A 23,492-nucleotide genomic window follows, 5' to 3' on the forward strand; every position below is an offset into this window, starting at 1 on the left:
CACCCTGAATGAACTGCAGTTTTCCCGGTGCCGGCAGCATTGCTGCACCATGCTTGGCTGAAGGCAAGTTACAAGTATGCTGCCAAAAGTCCCTATTGACAATTTATGAACAAATCGTTTTTCATCTGCAAATACGATCAGAAAGACAATGCATGATATGCTGCATGCCTCATTAAACTCAAGAGGAAAAAGGGGGGGGGTGTCATCCTCGGCTTCACAATGTCACAGTACACGTTTCACCCAAAATGAACTGCTGGCAGCACTCGTGCAGCCCCAGCCTGTGATGTCACCACCACCAGGACAGGATGATCTTCCATGTGTTGCCAGATATTTACAGGATAACCCTCCTGCTGTACACTGACTACTCTAAAGCAAATCACAGATGACTTGAGGAGATGTGCTGTCATGAAAATGCATCCTTAGCTGTGTCACTGTGGGTACAGCTGGAGTCTCCAGCCCAGCTTCCCATCTGTCCCAGGTCGGATCCAACAGTGCAGGACTTAAGTCCGCTCGTTATTCATGCGTTGATTGGAGAGCAGTTATTCCATCTGGCGCTCATGAAAAGCAATGAAGAAGGGTGCAGGAGGAGCCTGCAGGAGGAGCCAGGGCGGGACTGGGGGTGGGTCTAGCTGGGCAACGTGATGATTTTTCTGCAGGACTGACATCCACCACAGGCGCATTATTTGTCTGCTAACCCCCCAGCCCCCATCCTGGATTATGCTGCAGGCCGCATACAAGCGGCAGGAGAAAGGAGGACATGTACGCGACGAGACCAGCTGATGATCATGTTTCTTAAATATAGAACATCATGTACTGCTTCCAAAATGTGCAGAGTGCCTGAAAAGTAGCAGAAATAGTGAAGGATTCTGCTGTTTGAGGATGTTTGCCTCCATATTGGTCCAGTGGTGACACACTTTATGTTGATGTGCTCCTCAGGTGATGAACGCAACATCACCACGAGCAAAGGTCACGACTGTTTTTATTTTATATGCAAGCCTTCTTTCTCAGGGGGTCCCATCTTCATGGAAATAGAATTGATCTGTTCCAGGGTCAAACTGTGGCCATCATGATACCTTTAGTATCTGAACGTTTGAAGGAAGCATACGAGTTACTTATGATACTTGTGGTCATACCTTGTGTTGCATATCTCATGTTTCCACGTGTTTGTCCAATATAAAAGCGTAAAAAGAAGCTGTAATGTCTACCTTTGATAACAAGCGACTGCGTGTATAGCAGCCAGCTGAAGCATCTTTTCAGCGCATCGTCCTGTCAGGTTTCTTCCTGGGAAATGTTTGCTGTTCAGTCAAGCCGTGCTTTGATTTTCTGTGCACCGGCTGGAGCGCAGATCCTTCTCAATCTGCACCAACATTCTGCTTCTTTCATGACGAGTAAAAGAAGTCGCTTCTTCTTCTGCTTTCGGCCCCATGTCCCGTTAATCCAGGAGTGTGCAAAGAGTGTGCAAAGCCCACAGTTGTTTTTTTTATTGGCCCATTGCACATTCTGAACATATAATTTAACAAGAAAACTAAAAAGCAACAACAGCAAAACAGCAAAAAGAGAAAACTCAGCAGTCATTTTACAGCACTGAAGTCAAAATATGAAGAGAAATAAGTTGCAGTTTTACCAGAATAATGTAGTAATATTATGAGGAGCAATATTTTAGCAGTTGAAATATTAATATTAAAGATATGACTTGAATATGAAAGAAAAAATATGTTTTTAAAGTGATATTATGAAAAAAACAAAGCAAAACAAAGTTATCATTTTGGAACCTTAGGTTGGGTGAATAATAATAATAATAATAATAATAATAATAATAATAACAATAATAATAATAATAATAATAATAATCTGAAAATCAAGTCCAAATATGATGGGCATAAAGCGGAAATATTTGGAAAATGAAAAAAGAAGCAAAAAGGAAAAAAAAGATGTGAAGTTGACATGAATGATGTGTTTTTTCGGCTTTACAAAATAGCTTTCATGTTTCACTACATGGCCCTCACTGGAGGGAAAAGTTAGGACACCCCTGGTGTGATGAAATGTGCTGAATGTCCCAATACTTGTGTTCCTGCAATGAGCAAAGGTCATGGTGTTCCTCAGGTCAACGGCAAAGAGCTGTCCAAGTCCAGCCATGAGGAGACGCTGGAGTCCTTCCTGCCCGCCAAGGACCCCGTCACGGTTCAGGTCATCCGGCGGACCCCCAGCGGCCGACCCCACGGCCCCCCTCAGGAAATTCATGTGGTGGACGTGAGCACGCAGACCGACATCACCTTTGAACACATCATGGCGCTGGCCAAGCTGCGGCCTTCCACGCCGCCCGTGCCCGACATCTGCCCCCTCCTGCTGTCCGACAGGTTGGTGGCCTTTTAATATTAGCGTCTTCCTTCACGCCCACACATGTGCACGACACGACATCACAATCACAATCACATGCAGACAAGCTACACAAATTGGAACTTATCTTTATCGTCAAGCCACAGTTTTATTGCACAGTTTATTGCACGGTTATTGTATTTTGTAATGGAGTCTGACAGGTGCCAGAAAGGAAAGACCTCTCCTCCACACCCTTTGCATGTATCATCCTGTCCCTTGTGGAGCTCCTTAGTGCAGGTCGTGTGTGTTGGAGGGGGTGGGAGTCTTTGTCCATCATGGAGGACAGCTTGCTTGTCATCCTCCTCTTGCCCACCTCCTCCACCTGCTCCAGAGGACACCCCGGGACAGAGCTGGCCTTCCTTATCAGCTTGTCCAACACATGTAGACAAGTTATATACTTTTCATCTCAGCTTTGTCAGGAGCTGAACAACAACATTATTCATATCAACTTCACTCTTTTTCACATTTTGCCTGTTTTTTTCCCAAATATTTCAACTTTCCTTGGAATATTACAACTTTTTACCAAATTGTTACATGACCTTACTATTTGATGTATCTTCAACCATCAAGAGCGCATTTGGAATACAGGAAGTGAACGAATGTTCTGGAATCCATGTAACTTGTCTGCATGCTCTAATGAATGAAAGCATTACCATGAAAAATAACATCTCTAATATTTCAACTCTATGCTACTGAAATGATAATATTCGTCCTCAAAATATTACGACCTAATTATCATAAATTGCAACTTTTTAGAATACCTTTTTTCTCTTCATGTTTATCCTTTATTCTCATAACATAATAACTTTTCCACAGCCTAATTTTCCAAAAGTGACAACTTTATGTGTCAAGTGTTTCTCCTAGTATTAATCAGTTTTAATATTTTTTATTTTTTATTTAATATTTCAATTTCATGCTTGAAAAATGATTTTTCCTCGTAATATTATGATGTTACTCTCGTAAAATAACATTGCTTCTGTAATATTTCAAGTCTGTGCTACTAAAATGATCTGATTCTTCCTCATGATATCACAAGTTTATGCTCGTAAAAAGTGTGACTTTTTCACATTACAATGTGAGGTTTTTCAGACGACCATTCTTCAGTCGAATCGTTCTTAAGTCCAACAAAAGGTAGTATGACCAATGATATAGGTACTACATGTACGTGTATACATATACAGTATATGTGCATGTATGTAAATATGACTTTAGATGCAGTAGTAATATTAAAGGAGGATAATTAATTAAAAAAACAATAATAAAAATGACATAATGTTATTTACCTTTGAAGAGGAGTGGTTTTTCCATCTCTCCCATGCATTTGCTTCTCCTCTTTGTAATGATAGCGGATGCCATTGGTACAGAAGTCTTCACAGAAGTCTTCTCGTTTTCATAGAAATTGCCTGACGTTTCCTGCCACTACTACTAGCACTTGCACTCGTTTTATCAGCCACGATAACGGATAACGAACGTCTCTGTAAAGTATCGAATGGGGTACAAACGGCGTGCACCGAGATGTTGTCAGCGGCGAACTGAGAAAGATCGCGCGAGAGGGATGCTGCTACCCACAATTTGTAGCGGCAGAATGGCGCACCATACAAAATAGCGCCTTTGTATTCCGAAAAAATTTAAATGACAAGATATGGCAATTTTTAAAAAAAGTAGACCAGTCGGCTTGTGTTTGTAGCTACGAGTGTTCGCAAGTCGGTTGTTCGTAAGTTGGGGACTTAGTGTATTTACACTTTATTGCATGAAACTTGAATGGCTTTTTTCCTCTTGTAATTCTGACTTCATTAACTTAAGTTTTTCAGGAACCTAATTTTCCAAAACTTTATTTGTTGTTTTGTTTGTTTCTCATAAGTGTACTTTTGTTATTTCAATGTTATGCTTCATAAATGATGCTATTTTTCCTCGTAACATTACGATGTTATTCTTGTAAAATTTGAACTTTTTTCTCCTCATTTTTTGAAACTTAATTCTTGTAAAATGACTGATGATTTTTACGTTCTTGTTTAATGGAAGATGGTATTTTAGGTTACGCTGTGTCCTATCAAAAATAGGCCTGGGCCGCACTTTGGCCCCCCCAGTAATAAGATTATCAATGCTAATATATAAAGTACAAGTATACAGTCTAAGTATAAGTACAAAGTATAAGTATAAAGTATATCAACTATAAGTATAAAGTTTATCAAGTATAAGTGTAAAGTATATCAAGTATAAGTATCAAGTATACCAAGTATAAGTATAAAGTGTATAAAGTACATGTAAGTACTTGTAAGGATATGTATAAAGTACGAATGAGGTGCATCCAGGCTGCATGTGCCCTCGCATGAAGAGGAGGATGATTGAGACATGAAGGTTTTGCACCAATAGAAAGTTCCCCCAGAATGTGGTGGGCAGCGATAGCAAGGAAAGCAAGAAGGCCCATGAGGTGTCACGGCAGGTTTCCCAGGTGATTCAAGCAAATCGCCTTGTAAAAAAGTAGGCAACACGTTGGAGCGGGCCACTTCCAGCCTGCGGCCTCAGGCTAAATGTAATCAATGCGCCCCCTAAAAGGCCCATTGCCTTCCTCTACATCGGTATGACAAATGCTTGTCACATGACACACACCTGCTGCCAGAAGTGCTTGTGGTGCCGGGTGCTGCCGTGATGGCGTTTAGCTTGTGCGGTCCTGATGCTGCCCCTCACTAAGTGATGGCATAATAATAGAGTGGCGGTGTGGTTTGGGGGAGGGAGGACGACAAGGATGAGCTTGTGATTCGCAATCGGCTTCACTTTTATGGCACACGCTCAAGCTGCATGAGCCAAAGCCCTCCACGCCTTCGTTATTCTTATTCTTTATTCAGCGCTCTGCTGTCCCTCGGAGGTATTGAAGGCTGCTACTTACTCCGCCTCTTTGTGTTGCCCCGCCTCCCCTGACAGCTGTCATTCCCTTCACACCACGGAGCAGGAGTTCTACCACGGGACCGACTGCCTCTCACCCGTTCCCGTCGACGCCGAAAGGACGGAAGAGTTGGAGTATGAGGTAAGATTCCCGTGACTCGTTTTTCCCATGCAGGACACTCCCATCCAGCAGAGGGCAGCATGTCACAGGAGTGTGGGAATACATTCACCTCGTCAGTGCCAAAAAACATTTTGTTTGCTTGTTCTACCATACCGTCTGGCCCTCACGGTGTCTGCTGAGAAAAATCCTGTCCCTTGGTTAAATGTAATGGAGGACCCCCCCTGCTGCAAACTCACAGTTATTACAAATGCAGTCTTGACATGAAGGAGCAGCAGCAGGCACGTGGTATGCAGGAGTGTACTTAGCACACTTGCAGAAACACAACACCACGTCCGCTCAAAGCATCTTCCTGCTGGAAAATGTTGAGCGAATGAACCTGTCAGACAGCGCCCTCTGCTGGATTCATAGCTGCAGCTCTCTTTTTCCCCTACTGATGGCGCCACCACGCATTGGAACATAACAAATGAATGATTTACAATTTACAATCGTGAAAAGAAATTGTTTTGTTTTTCACCCCGTCATCTGTCCCGTAATGATTCACTGTTGCATACACTTCGATTTGAATGCTGGAAACAATGATCAAACATGTCCAAACACACACTGGCTACATATTTCATGATGTTTACCAATCGCTGGACGGCTCCAAACACTAATTGGATCCACAAGCAAGCAGATCCTTCCAAGGGAGGGATGGGGTGTGGGTAGTGGGGGGTGCAGGGATGACAGATGATGTGCCACATCGCGCGCCTTGAAGAATGCCAAAGTGGAACAAGCGCAGTGCCAGTGGAAGTATGGTTAGCGTACAATATGAAGCATAGCGGTAATGCTGTGTCACGTGACGCTTGACATGTTAGCAAAGGCGTAAAAGGCGTTTCCGTTGTGATGTGAGAGTGTCGTACGGCAGGCTTAGATGTGAGATGATCAGCCTCCTCTCCTCCCGCCTTGTTTCTTTCATTTCAGCTTCTACGCAGTGAACTCCTGTCCTGGTCGACACACGCAAATGACGGCTGAGGCTCTCAGTCAGAGAGGATGAAAGTAGGATACTTGTAAGGATGAAAGTAGGGTACTTGGAAGGATGAAAGTAGGGTACTTGTAAGGAAGAAAGTAGGATACTTGTTAGGATACTTGTAAGGATGAAAGTAGGGTACTTGGAAGGATGAAAGTAGGGTACTTGTAAGAAAGAAAGTAGGATACTTGTTAGGATACTTGTAAGGATGAAAGTAGGGTACTTGTAAGGATGAAAGTAGGATACTTGTAAGGAAGAAAGTGGGATACTTGTTAGGATACTTGTAAGGATGAAAGTAGGGTACTTGTAAGGAAGAAAGTAGGATACTTGTTAGGATACTTGTAAGGATGAAAGTAGGGTACTTGTAAGGATGAAAGTAGGATACTTGTTAGGATACTTGTAAGGATGAAAGTAGGATACTTGTTAGGGTACTTGTAAGGATGAAAGTAGGATACTTGTTAGGGTACTTGTAAGAATGAAAGTAGGGTACTTGGAAGGATGAAATGTAGTAACAGTAGTAGTACGTTGTAGCATGTAGTAGTAGATGTAGTATGGAGTAGATGTAGTAAAGAGTAGCATGGAGTAATATGTAATAGTAGTATGTAGTAACAATAGTAGTAGGTTGTAGTATGTAGTAGTAGATGTAGTATGGAGTAGTATGTAGTAATATGTAATAATAATAATAATACTAATATGTAATAGTATGTGGTATTAGATGTAGTATGGAGTGGTATGTAGTAGTAGTATGTAGAGAGTAAGTGAAGGTGAAAGGATGAGAGTAAAAGCAGGAGGAGTGGGTGTGCTTCCTTGGTAGGACACCCCAGGCAACACGTTCACGTTCATGTTTCTTCTCTACACAGGAAGTGGAACTGTGCCGACTCGGCAGCCAAGAAAAGCTGGGGTTGACTCTGTGCTACAGGACGGACGAAGAGGAGGATGTGGCCATCTATGTCAGCAAGGTGAGAACATGTCGCCCAAATCCAAATCCCATCCTGGTTGGCTTGCCCTCAGGGATATGTTTATACGCTTATACATTTATACGTTTATACGCTTATACATTTATACGTTTATACGCTTATACGTTTATACGTTTATACGCTTATACATTTATACGTTTATACGCTTATACGTTTATACATTTACACGTTTATACATTTACACGTTTATACGTTTATACGTTTATACGTTTATACGCTTATACGCTTATACGTTTATACGTTTATACGCTTATACGTTTATACGCTTATACGTTTATACGTTTATACGCTTATACGTTTATACATTTACACGTTTATACATTTACACGTTTATACGTTTATACGTTTATACGTTTATACGCTTATACGTTTATACATTTACACGTTTATACATTTACACGTTTATACGTTTATACGCTTATACGTTTATACGTTTATACGCTTATACGTTTATACATTTACACGTTTATACGTTTACACGTTTATACGTTTATACGTTTATACGCTTATACGTTTATACATTTACACGTTTATACATTTACACGTTTATACGTTTATACGCTTATACGTTTATACGTTTATACGTTTATACGCTTATACGTTTATACATTTACACGTTTATACATTTACACGTTTATACGTTTATACGCTTATACGTTTATACGCTTATACGTTTATACGTTTATACGTTTATACGCTTATACGTTTATACGTTTATACGTTTATACGTTTATACGCTTATACATTTATACGTTTATACGCTTATACGTTTATACGTTTATACGCTTATACGTTTATACATTTACACGTTTATACATTTACACGTTTATACGTTTATACGTTTATACGTTTATACGTTTATACGCTTATACGTTTATACATTTACACGTTTATACATTTACACGTTTATACGTTTATACGCTTATACGTTTATACGTTTATACGTTTATACGCTTATACGTTTATACATTTACACGTTTATACATTTACACGTTTATACGCTTATACGTTTATACGTTTATACGTTTATACGCTTATACGTTTATACATTTACACGTTTATACATTTACACGTTTATACGTTTATACGTTTATACGTTTATACGCTTATACGTTTATACATTTACACGTTTATACATTTACACGTTTATACGTTTATACGCTTATACGTTTATACGTTTATACGCTTATACGTTTATACATTTACACGTTTATACATTTACACGCTTATACGTTTATACGTTTATACGTTTATACGCTTATACGTTTATACATTTACACGTTTATACATTTACACGTTTATACGTTTATACGCTTATACGTTTATACGCTTATACGTTTATACGTTTATACGTTTATACGCTTATACGTTTATACGTTTATACGTTTATACGTTTATACGCTTATACATTTATACGTTTATACGCTTATACGTTTATACGTTTATACGTTTATACGCTTATACGTTTATACATTTACACATTTATACATTTACACGTTTATACGTTTATACGCTTATACGTTTATACGCTTATACGTTTATACGTTTATACGTTTATACGCTTATACGTTTATACATTTACACGTTTATACATTTACACGTTTATACGTTTATACGCTTATACGTTTATACGCTTATACGTTTATACGTTTATACGTTTATACGTTTATACGCTTATACGTTTATACGTTTATACGTTTATACGTTTGTTCGCTTATACATTTATACGTTTATACGCTTATACGTTTATACGTTTATACGTTTATACGCTTATACGTTTATACATTTAAAGTTTATACATTTACACGTTTATACGTTTATACGTTTATACGTTTATACGTTTATACGTTTATACGCTTATACGCTTATACGTTTATACATTTACACGTTTATACATTTACACGTTTATACGTTTATACGTTTATACGCTTATACGCTTATACGTTTATACGCTTATACGTTTATACGCTTATACGTTTATACATTTACACGTTTATACATTTACACGTTTATACGTTTATACATTTATACGTTTATACGCTTATACGTTTATACGCTTATACGTTTATACGCTTATACGTTTATACATTTACACGTTTATACATTTACACGTTTATACGTTTATACGTTCATACGTTTATACGCTTATACGCTTATACGTTTATACGTTTATACGCTTATACGTTTATACGCTTATACGTTTATACATTTACACGTTTATACGTTTATACGCTTATACGTTTATACGCTTATAAGTTTATAAGTTTATACGTTTATACGCTTATACGTTTATACGTTTACAGGTTTATACGTTTATACGCTTATACGTTTTTACGTTTACAGGTTTATACGTTTATACGCTTATACGTTTATACGCTTATACGTTTATACGCTTATAAGTTTATAAGTTTATACGTTTATACGCTTATAAGTTAATAAGTTTATACGTTTATACGCTTATACGTTTATACATTTACACGTTTATACGTTTATACGCTTATACGTTTATACGCTTATAAGTTTATAAGTTTATACGTTTATACGCTTATACGTTTATACGTTTACACGTTTATACGTTTATACGCTTATACGTTTATACGCTTATACGTTTATACGCTTATAAGTTTATAAGTTTATACGTTTATACGCTTATAAGTTAATAAGTTTATACGTTTATACGCTTATACGTTTATACATTTACACGTTTATACGTTTATACGCTTATACGTTTATACGCTTATAAGTTAATAAGTTTATACGTTTATACGCTTATACGTTTATACGCTTATAAGTTTATAAGTTTATACGTTTATACGCTTATACGTTTATACGTTTACACGTTTATACGCTTATAAGTTTATAAGTTTATACGTTTATACGTTTATACGCTTATAAGTTAATAAGTTTATACGTTTATACGCTTATACGTTTATACATTTACACGTTTATACGTTTATACGCTTATAAGTTTATAAGTTTATACGTTTATACGCTTATACGTTTATACGTTTACACGTTTATACGTTTATATACGCTTATACGTTTATACGCTTATAAGTTTATAAGTTTATACGTTTATACGCTTATAAGTTAATAAATTTATACGTTTATACGCTTATACGTTAATACGTTTATACATTTACACGTTTATACGTTTATACGTTTATACATTTACACGTTTATACGTTTATACGCTTATACGTTTATACGCTTATACGTTTATACATTTACACGTTTATACGTTTATACGCTTATACGTTTATACGCTTATAAGTTTCTAAGTTTATATGTTTATACGTTTATACACTTATACGTTTATACGCTTATACGTTTATACATTTACACGTTTATACGTTTATACGCTTATACGTTTATACGCTTATAAGTTTATAAGTTTATACGTTTATACGCTTATACGTTTATACGTTTACACGTTTATACGTTTATACGCTTATACGTTTATACGCTTATACGTTTATACGCTTATAAGTTTATAAGTTTATACGTTTATACGTTTATACGCTTATAAGTTAATAAGTTTATACGTTTATACGTTTGTACGTTTATACGCTTATAAGTTTATAAGTTTATACGTTTATACGCTTATAAGTTAATAAGTTTATACGTTTATACGTTTATACATTTACACGTTTATACGTTTATACGCTTATACGTTTATACGCTTATAAGTTTATACGTTTATACGCTTATACGTTTATACGCTTATAAGTTTATAAGTTTATACGTTTATACGCTTATAAGTTAATAAGTTTATACGTTTATACGCTTATACGTTTATACATTTACACGTTTATACGCTTATACGTTTATACGCTTATAAGTTTATAAGTTTATACGTTTATACGCTTATACGTTTATACGTTTACACGTTTATACGTTTATACGCTTATACGTTTATACGCTTATACGTTTATAAGTTTATACGTTTATGCGCTTATAAGTTAATAAGTTTATACGTTTATACGCTTATACGTTTATACGCATATACGTTAATACGTTTATACATTTACACGTTTATACGTTTATACATTTACACGTTTATACGTTTATACGCTTACGTATATGTTTACACGCTTATACGTTTATACGCTTATAAGTTTACAAGTTTATACGTTTATACGCTGATAAGTTTATAAGTTTATACGTTTATACGCTTATACGTTTATACATTTATACGTTTATACGTTTATACACTTATAAGTTTATAAGTTTATACGTTTATACGTTTATACGCTTATAAGTTTATAAGTTCATACATTTATATGCTTATACGTTTATACGCTCATATGCTTATACATATTCATAGTCCAGCACATTTTACATATTTGTTGCTTGAATGAAGCATTTTCAAGCATAAAAATGGCTAAATGAAGTAAAATACAAATACAAGGCCATTGGAAGAGGTTGTGATGATATGTAGTATTGTACACTGGCCACCAGGTGTCAGTCATGTTACTGTAATGTTGGCTGAGATGCACAAGCACCAGACTTCATCACCACAACAACAGGCTTTTATTGCAGCTTTCAATCTTCTCACAAGAGGCACAATGATCCCCAACGGGGGCTAAGATAACACTCAACTCTGAACCCCCAACCAATGTCACTTTCTGGCTTTTCTCCGGGTACTCTGGTTTCCTCCCACATTCCAAAAACGTGCATGTTAGCTTCATTGGAGACTCTAAATGGTCCATAGGTATGAATGTGAGTGTTTGTCTATATGTGCCCTGCCATTGGCTCATTGTCAGCTGGGATAGGCTCCAGCATACCGCCACAACCCAAATTAGGATAAGCAGCATCGAAGATGGATGGATGGATGGATGAATGGATGGATATCTGAAAATATTTTTTAAAATAATAAATCAAAATATGTAAAAAAAAAATTGTAAAAATAATGTTAAAATCATAAAATGAAGTATTTTTACAAAGTGTCTGTGTAGGCTCTCAGTCGTACAGGAGTTGTCCATCGAGGAAAAGGCTTCTTGAGACGTCATCTGTACTTCTGTGAAGAAGGTGTCGGACGTTTCGCTCCTCATCCGAAGAGCTTCGTCAGCGAACTAATAAGTGCTGGTAGCTTAGGCCTTAAATACAGTAAGAGTGGGCGGAATTGGTGTGCCAACACCCTCCTCCTATTGGTTCGTTACACTAAGCCTGGGCGGAGTAGTGGTATAATCCTATCCTGTTATTAACACCTCCGATAAAAGGGAAGTGTCGCTCCCTGAATTGGGTATGAACGACTCTGATACTGGCTTGTTAGCATCTATTGTTCTGGCTCGGCCCTGCCTTCACCTCATTTGCAAGACTAAGAGCTGTGGGTTTTGGTCTCAGTAACCTGCTGAACACAGGGTCCAAATTAAACCTCAAGCCACCATTCCGATTCAATGACGGGTTCTGTTGTTTGACAAAAATAGCTTCCTTTACTCCTCTTTCAAACCATCTGTTTTCTTTGGCCAAAATCTTTACCTCGCTGTCCTCAAAAGAGTGATTGGTAGCTTTCAGGTGTAGATGTACTGCTGATTGAGGACCACTAGCATTGTCCCTGCGATGTTGATAAAGCCTTTTTTGGAGCATTTGCTTAGTTTCCCCAATGTAGTGCTCTTTGCATTCCTCATCTTTACAGTGGATGGAATAGACCACATTGCTCTGTTTCTGGTTTGGAGCCTTGTCTTTAGGATGCACTAATTTTTGTCTCAGGGTATTTACTGGTTTGAAATAGGTAGGAATTTTGTGTTGCCATAAGATCCTCTGGAGTTTTTCGGAGACCCCCGCTACATAAGGGACTACCACTCCTCTCCTTTTTGCTTCTGTGGGCTTTTGGGTTTCTTTCCCTACTCTCTTCTTTTGACTTTTGTTAAAAGCCCACCGTGGGTACCCACAGGTTGAGAGCGCTCTCTGGACATGTTGTGTCTCCTTTTTCTTTCCCTCAGCACTAGTTGGTATTTGTTCTGCTCTATGTTGGAGGGTCCTAATAACCCCTAGTTTATGTTGTAGTGGATGGTTTGATTCAAAAAGCAGGTATTGGTCAGTGTGTGTGGCCTTTCTAAAGACCTCTGTAAGTAGCTGTCTGTCCTTTCCTATAATTACCTTGCAGTCTAAGAAGGCTAGTTGGTTTTCTTTAGTGTCCTCGCGAGTAAATTTGATATTGGTATCCACCGTATTGATGTGATCTGTGAAAGACTGAATTTCTTGTTTTTTGATTATGACAAAGGTGTCATCCACGTATCTAAACCAGTGCCTTGGTTTTGTCCCTGAGAAGGAAGTGAGAGCCTGTTTCTCCATCTCTTCCATGTACAGATTCGCCACTATGGGTGAGACTGGTGAGCCCATAGCACAACCATGAATTTGTCTGTAGAATTTCCCTCTAAACTGAAAATATGTGGTGTTAAGGCAAATTTCCAGTAATTGGCAGATGTGGTCAGCACTAAGTTTTGTTCTCCGATGCAGAGTTGAGTCCTCGAGCAGTCTCTTCCTCACCACCGAGACTGCTGCTGAGGTGGGGACAGATGTGAAAAGTGAAGTCACATCATAAGACACCAAAGTTTCCTCTGGCTCCAATCTGAGGTCTTTGATGCTCGCCACAAACCCTTTTGTGTTCTCTATATGATGATCAGTGTTGCCTACCAATGGGGATAAGACTGTTTTTACATATTTCGCTACATTGTACGTGGTAGAGTCAATGCTACAGACAATGGGTCTGAGGGGAAACCCTTCCTTGTGGATTTTTGGAAGGCCATAGATACATGGTGTAACCTCCCCAGGGTATAACCTATGATACATCTGTCTGTCAATTAGTTCTTCCTTCTCTAACTTTTGGAGACAGTGTATGATTTCTTTCTTATACCTACTGGATGGGTCCCTTTTAAGTTGCTCATATGTGTTGGCATCACTAATTAGACTTGTTATTTTTTCTTCATAGTCCAATGTGTTGAGAACCACTGTGCATCTGCCCTTATCAGCTGGTAAGATGGTGATGCTCTCATCTTTCTGCAGAGCCGCTAATGCTTTCCTCTCACCTAACGTGATATTGGACGGTGGTGGTTTGGCACTACTGAGAAGGGCCGATATTCTCAGACAAAGGTCCCCTGCCTCTGTTCTAGAAAGGTTATTGTTCCTGATGGCCGATTCAGCTGCTGTGATATAGTCTACTGTGGGTATCGTTTTAGGAGTCACTGAGAAGTTGAGACCCTTGGTTAATACTGCCTTCTCTGTCTCCGAGAGGCTTCTGTCTGACAGATTTTTGATCCAATTTTCTTTAGTATTGGTCTGATTCCCCCCATCCTTAGCGTTTACGACAAGCTGTGGTCGATTTTCCAATAGAAGTTTCTGGAATTTTCCCTTATGCCTTTCTTTGGTTTTGCTATGGTGCTTCATATAACCTGATTTGGTAAATTCACAAACCTCCTGATAGGTTTCGTGCGTAAGCTTGGTTTGCAATCTCTGATAGAAGGTTTCTACTTCAGACTGTTTATTTTTTATCTCTATGTTAAGTCTCCTAATTCTCAAATTCTGTATTTTTCTGATGTAGTTTAGTTGCATTTTCCTTGCCAAGTGTCCTTGCTCAAGGGACGCTTGCCACAGAAGTACAGATGACGTCTCAAGAAGCCTTTTCCTTGATATTTTTACAAAGTGGCTTTTTTTTTGGAGAATTAGCACCAGGCTTTCATCGGCCACATTAAATGATGTGACAGGCTGAATCCAGCCCCCGTGCCTTGAGTTTCACACCTGTGGGTTCAGGTGATGAGCGCCCCCTGCCTGTCTGACCTGGTGGCATCATATCTCGCTTTTTCTGTCTTTCCAGATCTGCCCCAACAGCATCGCTGCTAAAGACGGTCGCATCCGAGAGGGGGATCGTATCCTGCAGGTACAAGATGGACACCAAACCCCCCCTTTACAATTTCATTCCTGGAAGATTAGGACCTTATTCCTGTAACATTTCTACGTTATGCTACTTCATTCCATCCATCCGTCTTCTAAAACTAATGTTCAGCGTCGCTTGGATTACGACTTTTTTCTCGTGTTTTATTCCTGTCATCCATCCATCCATCCACCCCACGCTCCAACCTTCCCTCACTGGTGAACAAGACATCGAGATACTTGACCTCCTCTGCCTGGGGCAGGACCTCATTCCCAACCCCCCCTTTTCCCACTGATTTTATTCACATAACATTACCATGCTTCTCATTTTCATTTTAGAACTTGATTTTCAATATGTAATATTAATATGTAATATTAGTATTTCCTTCTCATGATGTTACAACTTTACTCTTGTGAGTTTGCAATTTCATTCATTCATTCGTTTTACAGAAAAGCTCTCCAACATCATCAGTGCATGGTATTATGGTATTATGGTTGTCTTATTGGGTAATAGGAGTGGAAAGGTGACTATAGGGGTGTTATGTCATGTTTAGAGGACTCTAATAAGGTGTATTTAGAAGGTGGTTAACAGGTTTTCTATGTTCTAATGAATAAATAAGGAATCCAACGTAGCAGTAAAGGAGGGATGACTGTGTTAATTATACATTGTGTGTCGTGGTGTTGGGTGAGCAATCTGATCCAGAGGAATGGGGCTGTGGGAGGGGGTTGTTTACACGTACACTGGTGCTATTATCCAGCAGTGACGGCACCATTAGTCTGGCCGGCTAAAAGATGGACGCTGGCTGTCACGGGCCAGTTAATTGTACGGTGAGATGTGTGTATGCTGCGTCCTCCACTGCGTTCTGTTCTTCATAATTGCACTGCGGGGAGCTGACAACTTTTTTTGTGCGCGTAACTACTGCACGCACCTGGTGCTGATCCACTTTACATGTCATCTTGCAGATTAATGGCCGGGATGTTCAGGACCGAGAGGAGGCCGTGGCCGCGCTCTCCAACGAGGAATGTCGCAGCATTATCCTGCTGGTGGCCAGGCCGGAGCTCCAGGTACGCGTGCGTGTGCATCATGTGACCTGAAAGTCTCTATCACCAAGGTGCTAGCTGCTCCACCTTCGGTTTGAAATTCCCCTGTAATAGCATGTAGCCATAGCAACAGCTGTACTTCATAACATGTATTGGCAGTCTTGCAAGTGTAAAAAGAAGTTCATGGCTGTTAGAGGAGTAGAGTGTCTTCAGACGTAGAAACAAAACATCAACGGCAATGACGAGTGACAGGCGTGGCAACGAGGTGACTCCCATCAAGACTTTCTCGCTTTCTTTTGCTTTTTGCAGCAGTTGTGTCAAATAGTGTAAAAAGAAGCCAATTGTGTGTTTGCTAATTGTTGATCGTAAAACATGAATGAGCTGACAGACTTGGCATAAAGACTTCATCTGTCTCCTATTTTTATACAACTCACTTATTAATATCAGCTATAATAAAAGTATAAAAAGAAGTTAACACTTCTCGTAAAAACATTCAAACGCAAACGCCTTTTTAGGATTCTCAAGGGTCATGAAAGTGTAAAAAGAAGCTAATCAGAGTGAAAGTAAGATGATGAAGTGTAAAAACAATCAAAGTTTGCTGTGTTGGCCACTCGTGATCAAAGGTAAAAAGTCTCCATCGTGCTGGGGAAGGTGGAAAATGCCAGGTTTGAACGGTGGCATCTGCTTGGAACCAACATTATCCGTGCGCGGTATCGTTGTCACCTCTCCAAAGGTCAAAGGTGTGTTGGAAGGCTTGACGGTCCATCATGTTCAACGCTTGTTTTAACTGCAACACTCACGTCTGCATGCTAGCAGCAAGAGTTTTTAGGCAGCACACGGACGCTCACGTGACCTTTTTTCATCCTCAGCTGGAGGAGGCCTGGCTGGATGACGAGCACAGCGAGTTTCTGGAGCAGCTGAAGATTGAAATGCTAGAGGAACAGCAGCGCGAGGAGATGGACCTGGCCGCCTTCCAAGAGGAGCAGGACAGCGAGCAGGTGAGACATTTGGAACGCTTTGGGCTGCCAGACGACACAAATCCTTTCTTACTTAGACGCACCAGAGCCACATGAGAACCTCCCCTACACTGGAGGGTCACAACACAGCTGCATGCATCCGGCATCTAATGAAGACTCAACACAAAGAAGACATGATAACAACAAACGTTAATACATTTCATTTTTGTTTTCACATGAATGATATTACAACATAAAAAAGAAGTGCAACAGTGATAACGTCAGTGGAATTTCAATATATGACAATAATAAAATATATGAAATGATGAGATAAAGTGAAGAAGAAGCGCACTCATTCCATCTGATGTTTATGTACCATACCTAATGTTTTGTCCCGTAACTTGAGTGCAGAAGTGAGGTGCTTTAGCGATGGAGTCAAACTTTCTTTGCAAAAACAAGTCAGTGTGAATCCTAATGAAGGATGCTGAATATTCATGGCAGATGAAGCATTTATAACTCCAACAGTTTCATCATTTCTAATTCTGTTTGCTTGGGGAAGAAGAAGAAGGAGAAGGAGAAGGAGCGGAGGAGAGTCTGCAGAGGAAAGCATCCCTGAAGCATCCGAGCACAAGAAGATTCATTTTGCATATGAAAAGCAAGAGAGTAAAAATGTAAAAAAAAAAACATGTTTCATATCTTTATAAATATCAAATGATTTGTTTGCAGAGAGCAGATGACGACCGGCCCACCTGCTCCACGCGGCCCCTCAAAGACAGAACGGAGGATTCGGAGCACGACGTCCTGGAGCACATCCAGAGGCGCCTGTCCCAATGCCTCCGGGACACACGCTGGCCGGAGGGCCGGGAGGACGAGGAGGACGAGGAAGCGGAGGGCGAGCGCTTCCAGCAGCTCCTGGAGCTCAAGTGTCAGATCCGCAACAGCGGCGAATACGACCTCTTCTACAGCCGCCGCAGCACCATTGAGTGCAGCGTGGCTGAGCAGGGCGGCGTCCAGCACGAGCTGCGCATGCTCAACGAGGAGCTGCGTAGCATCGAGCTGGAGTGTCAGAACATCATGCAGGCCCACAAGCTTGGCAAGGGTCCGCAGTCGCCCTCCTCCACGGAGTGCTCGGCGCCCTCGATGCCCAGAAACCAAAGCCTCCAGCCCAGCAAGGGGGGCGAGAGGCTGGAAAAATGGGACAAGGACAGCTCCAGTGCTTACAACACAGCGGAGAGCTCACGCAGCACCCCCTTGGCCATGGATCGCTCTCCAGAACATTCCCTCCAGAGGATGGTGAGCCTCACCAACCAGAGGAACCGCCGCAGCAGCCTTGCTAGCCCTATCCCAGGATGCAGGGCTCCCCTCCTGTGCAAGAGCAGCAGCCCGGACCACAGCAATCCCTCAGACCAGTCCGACCAGACGCCGCTGCCCAAGGACAAACACGGAGGCAATTTCAAGCCTCGCCTTTCCCAAATTCCTTACTTCTCCCTGTCGCACAGTTCCCAGCAGCGGCAGAGCAACATCCCGGCCCACGCCCGCCACTACCAGAGCTACATGGAGCTGATCCAGCAGAGCTCGGCGGTGGAGTACGCCCAGAGCCAGCTCAGCCTGCTAGGCGTCTGCAGGGATCCCCCGAGGCCCCCCGAGGAGCCCAAGATGGAGTGGAAGGTGAAGATCCGCAGCGACGGCACGCGCTACATCACCAAGCGGCCCGTGCGGGACAAGATCCTGCGGGAGCGGGCCCTGAAGATCAAGGAGGAGCGCAGCGGCGGCATGACCACGGACGACGATGCCATGAGCGAGATGAAGATGGGCCGCTACTGGAGCAAAGAGGAGAGAAAGCAGCATCTGGTCCGAGCCAAGGAGCAGAGGAAGAGGCGGGAGTTCATGCAGAGGAGCCGCCTGGAGAGCCTGAAGGAGAACCCTCAGAGCAGCGGCGAGGGCCGCAAGGACGTCAGCATCATCGAGTTGAGCCACAAGAAGATGATGAAGAAGCGCAACAAGAAGATCCTGGACAACTGGATGACCATCCAGGAGCTGATGACTCACGGCGCCAAGGCTCCCGAGGGAGCGCAGGTGCACAACGCCTTCCTGTCCGTCACGACTGTATGAGAAACGCAACGTACGTTCTACCCGTGTGGTATAAGATCATTGCCTCGTTCAATGTGGCCTTTTTATGACAACATTTTTCACACTTTGTAAACACAAAGAGCATTCTGGAAAGATTCGATGGCCTTCCTTCATCACAAAAACACTTTTTTATTGGACCGATGACGTCTTATGACTTCATGTGCCCATTCTCACACTGACTGGACCACTCGAAAGTATGGAGACGCTTTCCCATTCATTAGCATGGGCAAGTGTGTGGACACCTTTGATGATCATTTACTTGTACACTAATCCCTCCTTTATGGCGCTTCATTGGTTCCAAACCCCACCACCTTAAAGGAATGTAAGCTTTTTAACATGATTAGAGCCCTCTAGACGTGAAATAACACCCCTATAGTTTACACTCCTGTTATTCTTTGTTTACTTCACATTGCTCAGGCTACGGGATCACTGCAGGGACGTAACAAATGTACCACTTCCACACCGAATGAGAGGAGAACCTTTTTTTCACTCTGTCTAAGCCATGGCATCAGCCATGGCGTGTCTGTCTCAGCCATTGCGTAGTGATGTGCGGATCGATAATGAAATATCGATACTTCCGAAACCAGCTCTTCATGTGCTAAAATCAATTCTCAAATCCAAATATCGATACTTTTGATACTTGATGACCGATCGTAAACGGAGCTATGTGTGAATTGCGGCGCCATGTCAATTATCACTCTTATGGCCGTTCTCAATCATGAATCATTTATTTGAATGCTTTTATTATTTGACCTATTTTATCTTTTTATTGTTTAAAATACCATTTTCACATATTTTGGATGATTTTGTCGAGTTTTTCTGTTGTTGTATATTAGCTTGGCTGTATTGTAAATCACCCCGCTAATTTTGTTTTAATTCATCTATTTATTTATTTTAAAGCCTGGAAAAAGTAATGAAATTAATGAATGAAAACAAATAAACAACTTCATTGAATGATGAATGAATGTATTATTAATTCTATTGAATGAAATATCTTGTATTCTTTATGGGATGATATGAAATACACTACTACAGTATTTCAAATTTCACAGACACATTAGGTGAATTTACACAAAGAATCGGTATTGGATCGAAAGCGCTGATACCAGACGGAAGCAAAATCCGTGGTGTGCATGGCTGCTGAGTATGCGGTGTCCGTCCAGTGTGAAAGGTAATGTAATGTCATCACATTAGTGAGCACAATGCTACGCACCACTTGTCTTTCTGTATCCTTGACTACAAATAGCACATAGCCGACCACCAAACACTTTAGAATCATTTATTATTACAATTATTATAATTATTATTTGAAAAACCACAATATAGTGAGGGAGTGGTATTTGAAGCGCGATATAGGAGGGATCGCTGTGTGTTTGAGTTCGAAAAAGTAGCATCTTCCGAAGTCCGATGCCTTTTCACATGATGGCCAGGCCTCCGTATGTTATTTCCGTCCATAGTTGACACTTGCTGTCATTCTGTAGAGATGCAATGCAAGGGTCGAATCCAAACATCTGCCATTTTAATGACCATTACTCCTCGTCACAGCCCTGCAGTTTTTGAGATTTTTTGGGGCCAAAAAATGTTTTTTTTTTATTTTGTTGTCAAAAATAGGTGTTTCCTAAGAAAATGCATGTGGTTCACCCTGGGTGGGTAATCATTCATAAACGTGTGTACAGCATACATGTACCACGCTTAAAGGAATCCTTTGTCTTTTTTAACATGAACTTGGATGACATCCCCATCAGCAGTGTAGTACATCAACAGTCAGTTATGGAGACGCTGGAGCACACCTGCAGGCAATCAGCAATCTGGACTCCTCTTAAGCAAGGCAGCAGCATCTGATCCTTGCCAGATTGTACTCCCTGACCTCCTGTTCCTTGCTCCCGCTCAGTCCGGCTCCACTACCCTTGCCCTGCTCTCTGGCTCATTACCTTTGCTTGCATTTACCTGCTCTGTATTACCTTAGTGTTTTCCTGTTGGTTTGCCTTCAGTGTTTTTTGTTGTTACTTCTATTTTTTTCCTGACAGCCTTCTGCTGTCAGTGTTTTGTGTTTCTTACCCTTGGTGTATTTTCCTTTGTTTGTACTTTGCCTGTTTGGACACCTTTAGTTATTAAACCTTATTTTTGTATTAAGAAGTTGCTCTCGTCTTGCGTTGGGATCCTATTTTTCTTACTGTGGCATCCGACACTCCTGACAGAACAATCTGGCCAAAATGGATCCCGCAGACATGGAGCACTTCCGCTCGGCCCTGGCACATCAAGGCCAATTAGTCAGAGGCCACGAGAAGACTCTCCAAGGCATCATGGAGGCCATCTCGGTTCTGTCCGCTGGCATGGACGCCCTCTACCAACGACTTGCCAGCACCTCCTCTGTCCCACCACCAGAGGTCGGTACGTTCCCCCGCCTTAGACACACCTAATGGCGCAGCTGCGTACGCACCTGTTCCTCATCAGCAGCGAGAGCCTAATATCCCTCACCCCTCTCATTTCTCTGGAGATTCGGACTCCTGCAACCAGTTTTTACACCAGTGTTCTCTCGTGTTTGACCAGCAGCCAACCACATACTCATCGAACCAATCCAAGGTAGCATTTATCATGAGTTTACTCTCAGGTAGAGCCGTTACGTGGGCTATGGCCGCGAGCACATCTATGACTGTCATACGCACCTCCTTACCCAGGTTTCTTGAAGAAATCAGACGAGTGTTTCATCATCCCATTCGGGGAATGGAAGCGGCTAGTCAACTAGTAGATATGAAGCAGAAAGGACGCTCGGTAGCGGACTTTTCTATTGATTTCCGAGTGCTTGCTGTGGAGAGTGGGTATCCCGATACCGTCCTCCGAAGTGTTTTTCGCAAAGCATTCGATGTACATATTAAAGATGAGTTAGTGGCCAAGGACAACACTACTTCCCTCGACGGCCTTATAAACTTAGCCATTGAGTTAGATAACCGTATAAAGGAGAAAGTGAGAGAGTACACCAAGGAGGGATACTACGGCAGGGTGTCGATTCCTACAAGGATACCACTACCACCTCCTGAGGGACAGACGCTCAAAACCAGGACCGGGGACGCCGTGGCCGCACTGCCAGAGGTTCCCATGCAGTTTGGAGGACGCCGCCTCGCCGCCGAGGAAAGAGCACGTCGTCGCAAGCTGGACCTCTGCCTCTACTGCGGTAATCCGGGGCATCGACTCCTCCAATGCCCCATCTGACCTCCTCGTCACCAGGGATCGACTCCTGGATCATCAGCTGAACTCAAGCCAAGATCCAGGAGCAACCAACAGGTTCCTGAGGACAATTCAGCCATGGGTAGCTGTGAGTATACCCAGAATTCAGCCACTACAGCTGAGGAGGGTCCCTTCAAGAGACTCCAAATCAAAGGAGTAGTCATAAATAGGGGTAGAAGTATTAACATAGCCGCTCTTATTGACTCGGGCGCTGATGACTGTTTCTTGGACACAGCGTTTGTTCTCAAACACAATATAAGTATGATTAAGTCACCTGCTACTAAAGAGGTCTTGTCTTTGGATAGGCGCTTCCTGGCGGCCATCACACACCAAACCGAACCGCTTATTCTACATCTCTCCGTTAACCATTCCGAGACCATCCGTTTTTACGTCATGCCCTCACAGTCCGCACCACTCGTTCTGGGGCTAACTTGGCTTAAGCTTCACAACCCACTCATAGATTGGAACAAGTTGCACGTCTCCAGTTGGAGTCCATTTTGCCACGGCAATTGCCTCCGTTCGGCTAGATCCGATGTTCCCGCTTCCATATCTCCAGAGGAAGTAATAGAGCTTACAAGAGTTCCTAGCGAGTACCATGACTTAAAGCAGGTGTTCAGCAAGGATCGCGCTCAAACACTCCCTCCTCATCGACCTTATGACTGTGCCATAGAATTACTCCCTAACGCCACTTTTCCTAGCGCCAAATTGTATAACATTTCTGCTCCTGAACAAAAAGCTCTCAAGGAATACATATCCTCCTCCCTACCAGCTGGTCTTATTCGACCTTCTTCCTCGCCACTTGGGGCGGGTTTTTTCTTTGTTGCCAAAAAGGATAAATCTCTACGGCCCTGTATCGATTACCGGGGGCTCAATAGCATTACTGTCCGCAATAGTTACTCCTTGCC

General features: G+C 41.4%; 1 protein-coding gene across 3 annotated transcripts in view; it reads left to right on the plus strand.

The window, feature by feature from the left end:
* The window catches only part of LOC129181220 (PDZ domain-containing RING finger protein 4-like), a 70,646-nt gene extending 49,080 nt beyond the window's left edge, over positions 1-21,566 (plus strand). Inside the window, exons 2-8 of one of the 3 annotated variants that reach the window (XM_054776086.1) lie at positions 2,104-2,357; positions 5,299-5,401; positions 7,247-7,345; positions 15,180-15,242; positions 16,199-16,300; positions 17,146-17,274; positions 17,959-21,485. In XM_054776086.1, the coding sequence (XP_054632061.1) occupies positions 2,104-2,357; positions 5,299-5,401; positions 7,247-7,345; positions 15,180-15,242; positions 16,199-16,300; positions 17,146-17,274; positions 17,959-19,344 (2,136 nt within the window). In that variant the 3' untranslated portion in view covers positions 19,345-21,485. Of the gene's footprint in view, positions 1-2,103; positions 2,358-5,298; positions 5,402-6,340; positions 6,416-7,246; positions 7,346-15,179; positions 15,243-16,198; positions 16,301-17,145; positions 17,275-17,958 lie in introns of those variants that run through there. The other 2 variants (XM_054776088.1, XM_054776087.1) reach the window with 2 other exon arrangements.
* The last annotated feature ends 1,926 nt before the right edge of the window (positions 21,567-23,492 follow it).

The sequence above is a fragment of the Dunckerocampus dactyliophorus genome, chromosome 5, assembly GCF_027744805.1.
Source record: "Dunckerocampus dactyliophorus isolate RoL2022-P2 chromosome 5, RoL_Ddac_1.1, whole genome shotgun sequence".
NCBI classification, from domain to species: Eukaryota; Metazoa; Chordata; class Actinopteri; order Syngnathiformes; family Syngnathidae; genus Dunckerocampus; species Dunckerocampus dactyliophorus.